The sequence below is a fragment of the Pseudorasbora parva genome, chromosome 24 (genome assembly GCF_024679245.1).
Source record: "Pseudorasbora parva isolate DD20220531a chromosome 24, ASM2467924v1, whole genome shotgun sequence".
NCBI lineage: Eukaryota > Metazoa > Chordata > Actinopteri > Cypriniformes > Gobionidae > Pseudorasbora > Pseudorasbora parva.
The window spans coordinates 22,623,960-22,639,610 of NC_090195.1; the positions used below are offsets into that span (position 1 = coordinate 22,623,960).

Sequence of the window (15,651 nt, forward strand, 5' to 3'; positions counted from 1 at the left end):
CTTCGCAATTTAACATTGCAAAGGCCTAGATTAGACTGTGCAAAAATGAAGTTGTTCTGATTAAATCTCTAGGAGAAGTTTGTTAAAGTACGATGTCTGGAAATGGCAAAAACTGCAAAAAACATTGCAGAGAAAATTCAAAATATCTCACTTCCTGTTGGGTTTCAGATTTTGCGCCGATTTACTTTTTTGCATGTATTGGGCTTTTGCATGTGTCTACCGAATTCCATACTCGTATGTGAAACATAGCTCAAACAGCGCTAAATTTTAATTTTGTAGGTGGCGCTATTGAGCCATTTTGCATGTGTGGTACTTGCCTGACCAAGTGTACCAAGTGTAAAGTTTGGTGGAGAGAATGGCTGTTCAACATGACTGCGCTCCAGTGCACAAATTAAGGTCCATAAAGACATTGATGAGCAGTTTGGTGTGGAGGAACTTGACTGGCATGCACAGAGTCCTGACCTCACAAAAGCGCTTCTAGAAGAATGGTCAAAATATTGTTATAAACAAACTCTTAAACCTTGTGGAAAGCATTCCCAGAAGAGTTGAAGCTGTTATAGCAGCAAAGGGTGGGCCATCTCCATATTAAATGATACGGATTAAGAATGGGATGTCATTAAAGTTCATGTGCATGTAAAGACAGGCGCCCCAAAACTTATGACACTATTATGAAATATAGTGTATATCAATATGACTATAAAATAATATAATAATAACAATATTAACAGTTAGTTAATATTAGTGTAAGCGCTGAACACATGCAAATTGCAATACTAATATGTCTTAATTTTCTAACAATGAAAACACTGAATTCATGAGCTGCCGCAAACACAGATCCACGTTTCACTCTGAAACATACAGTGCATATATTTTATTAAATGAAAACCTTTGTGATTTAATAATCGTACTAAGTAATATTGCAAACAAATATTGCAAAAATAAATGTTAAACCGGCAAGGCTTTAAAACGTGGCTAAACACCCCCTAACTTTAGTGCATATGATTGGACATTTGCTCATATCAGCACGTAGACTCACAGGCACACACAAACAGAGCAGAAATAAACAGAGAAATATTTCAAACAGAGAGAAATATAAATGATTAATTAAATTCAAAACCGCAATTCACAAGCGTGTATTGAACCGTAAATGCCATACCGAACGGTTCAATATTATATTGAGAATTGTGGCATCCCTAATGTCGATCAATCATGCAGCCCTAAAGTACTTTGAAAATTAAAATTGATGTTAAGATGGTGCATTAATAAAAAGTTAAATGAAAATTAAAATAATGAACTTTCTCCTTTTTCCAGCAGCTGTGCAGTGCTGGAACACGAAGCCTCCACTCACACAGATATGACTTCCCTTCCGCAGAGCTCGCCAGCATTCACACAGTGATTTAGGAATGTGTGTGTTTGTGTGCGTGTGAGGGGTGAAAAGGAGACGCGCTGTAGCTACTGCAACTCCTACACTCGAAATTTATGGCTCTATCTCCACGTTTCTGCCAGGAGGAGAGATCAGGATAGATTACAAAAGCCCCTCTCACTCACACACATCCACTAGACACACAATTTTCACACGTTTCACACATCCGCCTCTGACACCAACGCAGAGGACTCTAAAACCTGAGTAGAAGAACAAACACTTTAAGCTCTTTAACACCTTTTCTTAGAGGCTGATTCACTCTAAAAGGGTCTCATATGCTTTAAAGCCTTAAATCTGTCCCTACACTGGGCTTCAACACAAACCAAAACAATCTTTTTTTGACAGTACAAGTCAGGACTTTCCCAGTCCTGACTTGAACTTCTAGTATCCTAGAAATAAATCTGCTTTTAAATGCATTGGGTGTCCTTTCGTTCTGGTTTAAAGATCTGTTCACATAGAAGACTCACCAGGTTCTTCAGGAGGGTGGAAAGCTCTTTAGTCAGAGTGGAGAACTTAACGAAGGCTGTGCCCAGATCTGGATTATCCCGACTGATGAAGTTACTGCCAAACTTATCCAATGCCTGTGCGTACATCTCCTCATTTTGAATGTGATCTGATAAAAAAAAACACAAATTAACACAATAATGTGGTATTGTTTCTGAATGTCATGAACCTGAAGGGGATCACATCCTTGCTCAGGTGTTGGTAGCATGCTATCTGGTTCCTTAAAGATTGCATGAAATAATTTTATTCCTAACCATTTCATTTATCAGTGCATGTCAGTTTTATGCAAAAAAAAAAATTTGTATTTCAATAAATAGCCACAACTTTCTGCAGCTCTGAAACAAACTTTTCTGCTTATATAACCAGTCTCCAGAAAAAAGGGCGTTTGGGGGGTAAAATGAGTGTTATTTTGGCAAGGTTGCCTGCTAAAATTCGCATTCCTGGGTCTATAAACAACCAACGAGAAAACCGCAGACTTTGGCAACACAGTGCAGTTGAGTTCTTTTGACATTTGACAATTAACGTTATTCGTTGCTCCATTGTTTTGATTGGTTGTAGGTCTATCCAATAGAGGTCTTTCCTGGTTCGGCTGAAACACGCCCCCTAAATACAGCCCAATGGAGCAGTATCAGACACATATTCTGACTAGAATTGAGTATGACCACGTCTGGCTAAAGTTCAGGTTGTTTCTGATAATGGGTCAATTTTATGAAACATGCCTTTCCCACTGTCATAAGGATTTCAAGATTAATCAGACAAACAGTAAAAAATGTTGGCTTGGTAAGATTTTTTGGTAACACTTTACTAAAAGCCTTTATGTATAATGCATTGTAAAAGATATTCAGATTCAGGTTGTACTTTATAATGCATTATATATTTCCATAAATAATTGTTACCAAAGGTAGAATGCATTTTAATATTTACAGATTCCTTGTTACATCTGAAATTGCTTGTCATGATTTTATTGCATTCTATTTGATAAAGGTGTGGTCCAGTATTATAATGTATTATCCCTGTGGTTTTAATTTTTAGTGAGACCACAATGCATTATAAGGTGCATTACAATGTATAATTAATGCATTAGTGTTACCATGTTTTTTTGTGTTTTTTTAAATGTTTTTTAAGATGTGTCTTATACTTACCCAGGCGGGATTTATTTGATCAGATAATACAGAACAATACAATATAGTAAATTATGTGAAATATTATTGCAATATAAATAAATGTATACATATACAATAAATAAACTTCATAAATATCATAAAATGTTATTTATTCCTGTGATGGGAAAGCTGAACTTACAGAAACATTTCTTCTTATCATCGTGTGTGTGTGTGTGTGTGTGTGTGTGTGTGTGTGTGTGTGTGTGTGTGTGTGTGTGTGTGTGTGTGTGTGTGTGTGTGTGTGTGTGTGTGTGTGTGTGTGTGTGTGTAATACAATATGTGTATGTGTATATATACACACCTGAATGCAGCAAGTATCAGTATAGTATGTGTGTGTGTGTGCAAGAGAGGTATGTGGGTGTATGTGGGGGTGGATGAAACTAGCTGGTGTGAGCCAGGAACATGTTAATGCTAACTGTGATCTAGCCATTTGTTTGAACAGTATTACGGGCAGATTCATCAACAGTCTCTAAAAATGCAGCACACCAAAATATCCATAATACTGCCTGTAAAATATAAGGCACTATGATTTGCATTTAATTGTATTAAATCCTTAACAAAATCAGAATTTGTGCATGTGCGTAGTTCTGTACATACCTTGGCCAGAGTTATAAATGGCTTTGACGGACTTCTTAACCTTCAGCAACGAGTTTCTGTCCTGATCCAAAGCCTATAAACAAACAGATGAGAGATGGAATCACTTGAGTTGTACTGTGATGTGACGTATAACAGGAACGATATACCAGAAACTATAAATAACAAATAAATAAAGAAATGAATAAATAATCCATTTTCAAACCATTCAAGGGGGGTATAATGCTGTCATGCACTAACTTATTCACACAATTAAAGAGTTGGATTTTAATGCTAAACATGCCACAAAAAAAAAAAAAAAAAAAAAAAAAATTCCAAAAAGGAGTTGGATGTATCATGGAATTTTTCTCTACCAAATACACTAATTCAGGATTCAAATAAGTTTCAGAAAGTTCTTTCGAGTATGGGTCTGTATGACGTCATAAAGGCATTTTCCGGAGCAACAACGGAGTTCTGCAAGTGTGTTTGTTTGTTCCCAGTCAAGCTGGTGAGTGAAACTCCTTAAAATGTTTTGTTGGCAATCGGCACAAGCCTCCACAAGCTCCAGTGCTGAAAAATCTGCAGTTTTTCCACAGAATTGGGTCACTTGAACACGGTTGCCACAGTTTTTCATGTCAGGGGGTTGAAGCAACCCCAATAATGTGATATTTAGCCCCTGGGATGCAAATTTTTGCAGGGGAAGCCCGAGCCCAATTCTTCAATTTTAACCAATTGGGCTTTTTTGGACTCATTTTAAGTAGCAATTGAGCCAGTTTTGATTCTCCATAGCAGTGCTTCCAACCACTGAAACTGAGGTACAGAGGAACACAATAAATCAAGGAAAACAAAAGTATTGATTAATTTAGGCCTATATCCTTGCAGAAAATGAAGAGAAATAGTTTAAGACACAAGATCAAGTTCTTTATTTGTGAAATGCAGGCTAGTAGATGCAGAGCTCAGTTTCATGCATATTTCATTATGCTATGCGACTGCATTCTCATCACTGACACAGGGGGCGCTATATCAAGCATTTAACTGCAGAGCTATATTGTATGTTGGTATAACTACAACATGATTGCAGCTGGCTGTCTATGTAAAAAATAACACATCCTAATCAGTAGTTGAAAGTAGTGTTGTCACGATACCAAAATTATGACTTCGATACGATATCAGACTAAAATATCGATATATCGATACTAAATCGATACCACAGTAAATAAATAAATAAATAAATAAATAAATAAGATAAGATGCTTAATATGACAACAGAACTTGTTATTATTCATTGTTATTTTTTACTAAAAATTCATGTGGCCAGCATGTTCCTTAGGGTTGGGCATCATTTTGATTTGAACAATTATTGATCAATTGATCAATTACTATTAAAATTATCTCACAAATTTTTGCTATCTCAATGTATTTTTTACAATAGGGTAATTGTGTTGCAATAGCTTACACACAGCACAAGGAAGCTTGATTTCGAATGGTAAATTGAATTTAAAAAGACGAGTAAACAGTAATAAAATAAGAACAAATAAACAGATTACCAACAATAGCACAAATAAATGCAATAGAATAGAAGATAAAAATTAAAAAGACTGCTTTATTTTTTCAGGTAGGTCTAACATTCAGATAAGAAACTGAATTTAAAAAATGCATAGTAATTACATTTAAAACAACATTGGATAATGTTCTTTGTAAAAAATTCAATAGCGTACAGATGAAACTATTAAAGTTACACAAGTTGATCAGTCAAGAGCAGTGTGATCGTTTGTCTTTTTGTAGTTTGAATAACAAATGACTGCGGTCCCTTTAAGACTAACAGGCGCATGGATCCACACTGTTCCTGTTACTTGTTCTTCCTGAACTGTTTGCGACTGTGTTTACGTTAATACTCTTCCAGATGTGCACTGATAATTCTTTGAGTGTATTTGACCAATAATATGCTGGAAAAGGAAGCAAATGTTTGCACTTGTATCATGTCAGAGGCGGCTTTATTAGGGTAGGCTATGTGTGTGTGCGCTTCAGATGTGGAGCACGAAATCTGCGGGCATTAGTAGGCTAGAATTAATTTATGTGCAATCCCGCGCGAAATTCAGACCGATCACACACTAACACTAACACACTGTCATGAGGAAAAAGTTTAGCAGAACGCGCGTTCGCCGTGCTCAGAGGTTAACCGGGCTGAGTGAGAATATGCCGGTGTGTGTCAGCTCGCTGACGGTCGGAGAGGAGAGCGCAGCGGATATCGATACTGTAAAAACTGAGAATCGTATCGCTTCAGATATTCCAGTATAGATATATATCGAAATATCGATATTTTTGACAACACTAGTTGAAAGTAACAATTGAACTTTTTGTGTCACAGAGTAATAGAAAATTTTAGCCAAACCTTTTCCCTTTTTTATTCTATTTTTCCCCCTCAAAAGACAGTGAACATTTGTCAACCCGAAATTATGCAAAATCACTAACTAATCAAGAGAAAAGTTGTGTTGCACTAATTAGGTCACGATGCATCAACAGTGCCTAATCAGAATTATGGTTTTATGCAACCAAATTATCGCGCTCTCACACACACGTTGTGTTTTTGTGAATTGTGGGGATGTTCCAGACGTAATGGTTTTTATCCCGTACAAACTGTACAATCTATCCCCCCTACAATGCCCCTACCCCTAAACCTACCCATCACAGGAAACATTCGGCTTTTTACATTTTCAATCAAACATAATTTAGTATGTTTAAAAATCCATTTACATTGTGGAGACAGCACACACACACACACACACAGTAAACAGTCATTCTCTGCACAAGACTACACTGTGAGGTTCCAGCTCAGATGATGCATGACATTAGAAGCTGTTATCAGTCAGTGAGCAGTGTGCCATGGGAGGATCTCCTATATTGTGTTATTCCTAGTTTGAACTGCAATGACAAGACCATTTAACCCTTCACTCTCCTCTGAAAGCTCAAAGTCTGCCATCATTTGCCCATTTAGCCTGATTGCTACTGGATTCCTGATTCGAATGGATTCTGACTCACAAATTCTCAGTTCAGTTCAATTCAGATATGAATTGTTCGGATTTTGCATACTTCAATTATAATGTTTATTTTGCTTGCATATGAATAAATATTCTTTAAAGTAAACGAATGCTGTAAATTATACAGGGAGCTTTCTAACTTGGTAAGAATATGAAAAATATGAAGAAGAAATAAACAGGGCCCAAACTATGCACTTAAATAGCTATTTGCAAAACTGTTCAAAACTCCAGGGTCAGTAAGATATTTTTTCATTCACTGTTTTGAACATTGATTGGTATATTGAGTACCAAATCAGCATAACTTTTTAAATATATTAAAATTAAAGATTATTTTATTTTTATCAAATATATAGCCTTGGTGAGCATATATGACTAATTAAAAACAAACAAAAAATCTTGCCAACCCCAAACTTTTGAATCATAGTTTTTTTTATATAAATCTAAAAATCTTTGTATAAATGTAGTTGTCTGTTAAATGTACTTAATTTAAATATTCCATCACAAAAAAACAAAAAAGTTACTTGTCAATTGAATACCTAATTACAGATTTAGTGAATTGATCATTCAAAAAGAAGGTTAATCAAAGGGGAAAAAACGATCTATAATCGAACCCAATGATAATAATCTAGTTTGATCTGAGCGGGGACTAACTCATTTAACAGCAGCTTGATTAAAGCTAACATTTATCCGATTATGATCCCGACTGGAAATCAGGCAATTAAATTAGTGACAGATGTTTGTTTTCAGAGCCTATGTATAGTGTTCCCATCTCACAGAGGCTGCTATTTAAAAAAGTCCTGATGTCATGCCTCTATTTTAGCTGAGACAAAAAAAAAACAGTCAACACATGAATGCACAGGGCCTGTTGTTTAGATCTTCACCTCTCAATGAAATCTGACAGCTCTCCACACTGAGATTAAACCCGACCTGCTAGTTCATCATTTTGCAGAAGCAGTGCAGAATAGTTTCCCTAGCAATAGGGTGGAAGATGACATGAAGAGATGCTTTATGTGTGTGCACTTTTGTGAATCAGGTTATTGGTATGAACACATTCTAACAAATTCATCCACCAAAACTCCAACAAAAACAGGGTTTTGGACCAATGCAAATTTACTAGGGGTGTAACAATATATCGTTAAACAATATATTGCGATATGAAAATGAGAAAATATGTATCCTTGATGGAAACGATATGATTCGCGATAAATAGTTGTTTTATCCAAGGCTCAACTTGTTGTAGTAGGCCTATTTATAAGGTATAATTCACCCAAACACAAATTAACAAATGTAGGTTAGCACACATTTAAATTCTGTCATCATGTAGCAACTCACCATCATGTCGTTTTCATTTAACTTCCAAAGGCAAATGAAGACATTCTTTATAAAATCTGAGGGATTTCTATTCCTCCTTTTTTTTAAAGTGCATTCCTCTTAAACTTAAAAGATGGAAAAATGCCCAAAAGGCATTGTAAAAATAACTAATTGAGTAGTCTAATCCAAATCCAGATAGTCTAATCCAAATATATTATAAATGTGTATATATATAAGTATTATAATATATATATATATATATATATATATATATATATATATATATATATATATATATATATATATATATATATATATTATGTATATAACATATACATATCGTATCGTGAGTTGAGTATGAAGATACATATCGAATCATGACACTGGTGTATCATTACACCCCTAAATTTTATTGAAGAAAAGACAGTCATTCAGTTGAATGAGTGCACTCAATGTCCGCTATGGTTTTGGACACGACTACAAATGGCTGTCCCCTCAAATAGAGCCCTATTTAAGGATATAGGGGGCAATTTCAGACACAGCCATGCACTCTACATGACTGTAGAGTAGGGGTGTGCAAACTCAGTCTTGGAGGGCCACTGTCTTGCAGAGTTTAGATCCAACTTGCCCCAACACATGCCTGGAAATTTCTAGTATGCTTAGTAAGACCTTGATTTACCTTCAGGTGTGCTTAACTGGGGTTCAATTGCCTGACTTTTCCAAACACATTTTTTGGTGTTCAGTGTTTAAAGCTGGGGCCACACTAAAAGATTTTCAAAATGTGATACACCACAAACATGCCGATAAGAAATCATAGATATATCCGTTTTGTTTCTCTAGTGCAGGGGTCCCCAAACACGGTCCTGGAGGGCCGCTGTCCTGCAGAGTTTATTTCCAACCCCAATCAAACACACCTGAAACAGCTAATCAGTGCCTTTTTAGGACCTAGTAAGACACTAGCTGTCTCACATTTCAGAAGGTTGCATCCTCCGGAGGTCGCATTTGAAGGCTGCATACGTCATAAGGCCGTCTCATTTCAAAAAAGTGAGTAGGACTCTCCAAATGCGACCTTCGAATGCGTCCTTCTTTCACATGAATTCGGAGTGTGCATGAGGTGTATTCTTCACGGCTGGAGATAACCCACAATTCTTTGCGTCGTCATTAACAGCCATCATATTTTTTTTTTAATATTAAATTAAAAAAAAAAAAAAAGCCACCACCGCCAGATATGCATGCAAGCGTAGGTGTGGTGTTTAAATGCAAGTAGTTTAAGCTTGTTTTAGTTTTTTAAGCTTTATTACCTCAAACAGATAGTTATGGTAAAATGGATTACAACTGTTACGTGCTTTTTAAACGTTTAGAACAGTACATTGCTGTCAAGACAAGAAATATTTCAGTCATTTTCAAGTTATAAATAATTTTCATTCATATATGTGGTGTGAGAGCGCAACGAGGCTGGAGGTGTTGGCATAGCAACGTGATACTTCCTGCCTGTGTGTCCTACGAAGGACGTCTTGTTTAATTCTGATTGAGGACATTCCGTATACTGCATAATACATAGGACGTGTCCTCCAGAGGACAGAGCCTTCGAAATTTAACGAAATGAGACACAGCTACTGATTAGCTTGTTCAGGTGTTTGATTGGGGTTGGAGCTAAACTCTGCAGGACATCAGTCCTCCAGGACAGAGTCTGGGGACCCCTGCTCTAGTGTGTGGAGTGCCACGATGTGACTAAGACTAAACACTAGCAGATTCTATTAACAAACAACAGCTTCCCCTTGTAAACAAGGGGAAACAAACATGGCGGACGGCTTGCAAGAAGAAATAGCTCTTATATTGTATGGACTGCTTTTTACAGAAAATGTGTGCAAAAAAACAAAACAAAAACTTGGATAAAAGTTGTGGAGACTGTGTGTACATGGACTTTACATGTTACAGCAAAATTTTACCTAAATTTTAATGTAGACAAGACAGTCATTCAGTTGAATGAGTGCACTCGATAATTTCCGCTATGGTTTTGGAGAACTGGAAGTGAGTCTTCCCTGAGCTCGCTTTCTGATTGGGTATTGTTTAGTTTCACGTGATAATCTCCAGAGTATGTGCATGATTGTATTTACACATGCTGGGAGAAATGTAAAACATGGAGTGGACCACAGTGTACTTTGGAGCTTACAGGGACTACCACCATCAGCCCTGTTTTCTTTTATTTGAAACGCTTTTATGTGTTGATCGTTTGTATTATTCTATATTTTTACTTTTTAATAATTTTTTGTTATTTTTCCCTTTCTATTGTTGCACTTTGAGATTCTTCGGAATGAAAAGAGCGTTATCAATAAAATATATTACTATTATTATTATTTATTATTATTATTATTATTATTATTATTATTATTATTATTATTGTCCTCTGGGTTCCCCCCACATGGCAGGATTTCTGATATTTTTTTTAGCGTTTGTTCTTTAGGTTTCGAGCTCAGGGGGCGACTCCAACATTCTTCCAACCAGATTCGGTGACTCTTAACACACCTCAAACCACAGGAATATCTGATAAGATAATCTATAGAACCATCAAGATAATTGTGACTTTACCTAGGATTGTCAGAAAGGGAGAATTATCTTGTAGTGTGTACCCGGGATGAAGCGTTTAGTTGAAGGCATGGCAGTGTAATTTCTTTAGGTCTCTTTTAGAGACCTTTAACTTATGATTGGAAGTGATTTGGTAGATTTTGTGATCCCACAATGCACTGCAAAAACGAGTGTACAATGTACGCTTAACGGCTAGAGAACACCCGTAATGCACTGTAAGGGTCGTACCAAATGAATACCTGTCTTGCCAGAAGATGGCGCTCACAGTTGAATCTCCCATCCATTTTCCAAACCAATGGTCCAATATAGGTACAGCACAATATCATACAAGCATAAATTCCTTTTTAATTGATTATTAAATTGTTTAATTAAGGTACATGCTAGTTTTTATGACAGTGTTCAAGATAAATATTTTCATTACTACTGGAGCTGCCAGTTAGCTGAGTTCAAATGATTATTAGACAGCAAGCACAAACTAAGCAAAAGCAGCACCCCTTTCGGTGCACTCAGTGTCTGATTTCGCTCATTTTCTTCACTCCTTTAAGGAGTTTTAGATTATGACAAAGGCAATTTATATGTAAAAATAGGGGTAAACAATTAAACATCCAAAATCAACCAACACATATCTAACCAATTTAAAAATACAGATTACTAAACTGATTACCCAAAATGATACTGTGCATACCTTACTGATTGTTTTTCTAAAAATCCATAATTATCATTTAACTTAAATGCCATTCAAGATCAATTTTTCACATGCACGATGTCACGTTTGAACCATAATACATTACATCCTACAACAATTACACTCCACAATATTTAAAGTGCACTCTTATGCTTATTTTGGATATTATTCTACATTCATGATATTCAATTCAACTCAATTCAACAACTTTATTGCAGTGAAGATATGCAGCGTGTTATATACCTGATTGTTAATGTAAAAAGTCTGCAAAGTGTTATCATATTCCGAAAGAAAGAACCAATTCCAAACTTGAAACGGGTCTTCTTACTTCCCACGCAAACCTAGATAGATTTGTAACAACTTTGCATAATGCCATCCTATGGTCTTGGTGGCCTGTTAACAACGTATACTTTTGACCGGCCCTCAAACACTGTATATCTGAAGCCTGGAAGAGTTTGGTTTGTGTTGTTGACTTGACATGTCAAGAAAACACTGTTTTCTGATCTGTGTAAACTTATCCACTTTGCATGCACTTCCAAAGTCGAGGCCTCGAATTCACACCAATCACATCGTGTATAGAGTCGGCGGGTGGGGCCATAATGACTACGGCCGAGTTGCGTTTGCGTGCTTCTAGTAAACACAGAAACTGGCGAACGGCGGTGGTCTTTCGAATCAGCTCTGACTGCGACTCTGGAAGACTTGGAGTTAAGCTTTTCTCTGAGAAAAGAACGGCACTGAAGTCATTCTTAAAAAGGGAAGATGTGTTCGGGGTTTTGCTGACCGGATACGGTGAATGTTTAATCTATCAACAAGCTCTGTTTCACCTTCGTTGCTCTGGTTGGTGTAGCGCTATCCTATCGCGTGCAGAGGGAGTTTGAAAGACAACCGTTTATCCCGCCCCTCGAATTGAGCCCTGTCAATGGTGAGTTTCCAGACCAAACATCTTGATGTGGGTCTGGCTTGTCAGGCTAGCATTACATATAAATCCACAAAATATTCAACTACATTACTGATCCGCCCGCATTGACACTATATTGACGCTTTTCCACTGCATGGTGCGGCTCATTTTTTGGACGCTTTTTCACTGCATTGTGCGGTTCGGTACAGTTTGCTTAAATAGTACCACCTCAGTTGAGGTTCCAAGCATGCCGTACCGATACTACAAAAGTGATGTGTAAACACTGCAGATCACGGATTGTTCAGAGAGAATCGTCACTACCACTACATGCTTTTGTGACAGTGATATAGCGATTGAGACCCTAAACACATTGCTAAATACAAGATTAGTTTACCCTTCTGCGCCGTAGAGCAAAACAAGTGTTGTCATCTTGTGCTTTGTTGTACGAGTGCCTAAGATTCTCTTGTTTTTAGCAGTATTTTGTTTTACATAATATTTGGCAACCTCCTTTGAAACAAACTTCTTCGTCTTGTAGTTAAAACGTCCACATGCCGAGAAGTAGAGGCGGCACAATTACAATGATTATTCTTTAATCCCAGTCACTTTAAAGGGGTGCTTAAGGCGGTGGAAAACCAATGTGAGCCCAGCCGTGCCGTGCCAAAACCGAGTCGTACCACGCAGTGTAAAAGTGAACCTAAAAGCCAAGCCATACTGAGCCATACCGACCTGTACCAAGCGTTATCATGCAGTGGAAAATTCTTTATGAGCACTGAACTGAGCTGGACGATGACATTGTTTCCACCAGAGCTACTATACAGTTGAAAATAGATTTAACTGTACAATCTTATTCTGTTGCAGTTTTTTCCTGTTAACACTGTGAAGCTGCTTTAAAACAATCTGCATATATAAATAAAGGTACATCAGCTAAACGCTGGCCCAGCAGCGCAGATGGTGCCAGGATGTTAAGCATGTTGTTATGTGTTCCCAGAGTATTTGATTTTGACATGGCTTATTTAGCAAACATGACTTCTACTTGGTGCCTTCTTTATAGTGGAAGCCAAACTCAGATCTGTACACTGTGGTGGTAGATGGTAAAAAAAAAATCTCCTTCCATCAGTGGCAACTAAAAAGTGGGCTGGGTTTGCTAATTGTAACATTAGCAGTGTGCCATTGCACTACTTCCTGTCAATCAGTGGCTTTTCGTGTTGGGTTTTAAAGGTCCCGTTCTTCGCGATTCCATCTTTCAAACTTTAGTTAGTGTGTAATGTTGCTGTTAGAGCATAAATAATACCTGTAAAATTATAAAGCTCAAAGTTCAATGCCAAGCAAGATATTTTATTTAACAGAAGTTCCCTTTCAAAGCCTACAGCGAACGACAGGGTTTGGACTACAGCCCTGCACTTCCTTCAGGAATGACGTCACTAGAACCGTTTGTTGACTAACCCTCCGCCAACAAGAACTCGCAAAATAGGGTGCGTGGTCTTGCTGCTCTCCCACATGGAGAAGAGAGCGCATTCAGCGCTTGCATCTCCCCGTTATGGTAAGAGGCGGGACCTTTCCGGGGAAAGTGCGCTAAGCTGCTGTCCAATCACAACACGGGAAGCACTGGCCTAATCAGAACTCGTTACGTATTTCTGAAGGACTTCATAGAACAATGAAATCATCAGGCCGTTTTTAGGACAGAGAAAACAGTGATGTACAGTTAAGTAAACTGTGTGAAAAATACTGTTTTTTTACACGTGAAACATGAACTCATGTTATGTTGCACACTGTAAACATAATCAAAGCTTCGAAAACACGCGAAGAACGGAACCTTTAAACCCCACCGCTAGATAGCAGTGTTGTTAGTTCAGAAATAACACCGCTATCTAGTGGTGGGGTTTAAAACCCAACACGAAAAGCCACTGCCATGAACCTTGAATGTAAACAATATAAATAGCAATACAGTTAGCCTGACAAGCCAGACCCACATCAAGATGTTTGGTCTGGAAACTCACCATTGACAGGGCTCAATCCGAGGGCCGGGATAAACGGTTGTCTTTCAAACTCCCTCTGTACGCGATAGGATAGCGCTACAACCAACCAGAGCAACAAAGGTAAAACAGAGCCTGTTGATAGATTAAACATTCGCCGTATCCGGTCGGCAAAACTCCGAACACATCTTCCCTTTTTAAGAATGACTTCAGTGCCGTCCTTTTCCTTTACTCAGAGAAAAGCTCAACTCCAAGTCTTCCAGAGTCGCAGTCAAAGCTGATTCGACCGCCGTTCGCCAGCTTCTGTTTACTAGAAGAATGCAAACGCAACCTGGCCATCGTCATTATTGCCCCGCCCACCGACTCTATACACGATGTGATTGGCCCGGCAAGAGTTTGCCGTTTACAGAAGGGTATTGAGAGTTGCTAGACGACACTCGCAGGCAGATTAGATTTGCTGCCGCTAGGGTGCGTCTAGATTTCTAGGCTAGAATACAGTGCTTTTGAGAATAAATACAGCATTGGCAAACAATGTTGAGATATTCAAGTGTATCTATATTTACTATAGATCTGCCAGCGATTTGATTTCACCCTGCAGCTCAGTCTGGAAACCTGTACATTAATTTCTACTGCTTCTGTTACACTTTTGCGGGAACCATTCAAAGACGGGCTTATCCACCTTGCATGCTATTGGCGAGTTTAACATAATGACAGATAGAGAAACGATGGGTCGTGCCTGTTGATCACGCCTCTTTTGGTCTGATTGGTTGAAGGACTATCCAATTGCGTACAGAGTGATTTGAATAATGCTCGTTTATCACACCTCTTGTGCAGGGGAAAATACAGAGCAGACTTCCCAGACCAATGTTCAATCTTAAATTGAGCTTGGTCTGGTGATAGTCAGACAAGTATTCAGTACCACTTCTTCTGAAAAATTATTTAGTGACATTTCAATGTACTGTATGGTTTCTAGAGATAATAATAAAACAAGGACAAAAGAAAGGCAGATGACATTTCTTGACCACTGAATGTTTAGTTGCTCAGGCTGTAAAGAGGTCATATTTACTCATTTCAAAGTTCATTGGTGAAGGCTGCCACGTTTCCTGCTAACACTCTTATCCCGTCAATGCAGAGCAGGCATTTCCTTCCCAAATTAGAAAAAGGAGGACAAACCAACCCAAGCCTGACAACATAATGTCACACACACACACACACACACACACACACACACACACACACACAATGCAACCCGACCTACAGTTCGACCCATACATTTGCATTCCTCTTGCAGAATGATCAAGATATTAATAATGTTAACAAAATAATCATAAAAACAGTTTTTTATTTAGTGCTGTCCTGAATTATCTTAAACATAAGAGATGTTTCCATATAGTTTGCACCAGTGTTGGGTCTGAGTCCACCTTTGTTAAGTTTGAGTGAAGACCAAGTCTTAAAAAATCTTAAAGAGTCCAAAAGGGGCAGAGTTGGACTCAAGTC

The 15,651-nt window shown here is 37.8% G+C and overlaps 1 protein-coding gene across 6 annotated transcripts in view; it reads right to left on the minus strand.

Annotated features, from left to right (window-relative positions):
• The window catches only part of asap1b (ArfGAP with SH3 domain, ankyrin repeat and PH domain 1b), a 126,370-nt gene that overhangs the window by 57,013 nt on the left and 53,706 nt on the right, over positions 1 to 15,651 (minus strand). For all 6 annotated transcript variants that reach the window (XM_067435153.1, XM_067435154.1, XM_067435157.1 and 3 more), the window contains exons 4-5: positions 3,688 to 3,760; positions 1,891 to 2,036 (exon numbers count right to left, since the gene is read on the minus strand). In XM_067435153.1, coding sequence (XP_067291254.1) covers positions 1,891 to 2,036; positions 3,688 to 3,760 — 219 coding nt within the window. The remainder of the gene's footprint in view (positions 1 to 1,890; positions 2,037 to 3,687; positions 3,761 to 15,651) is intronic.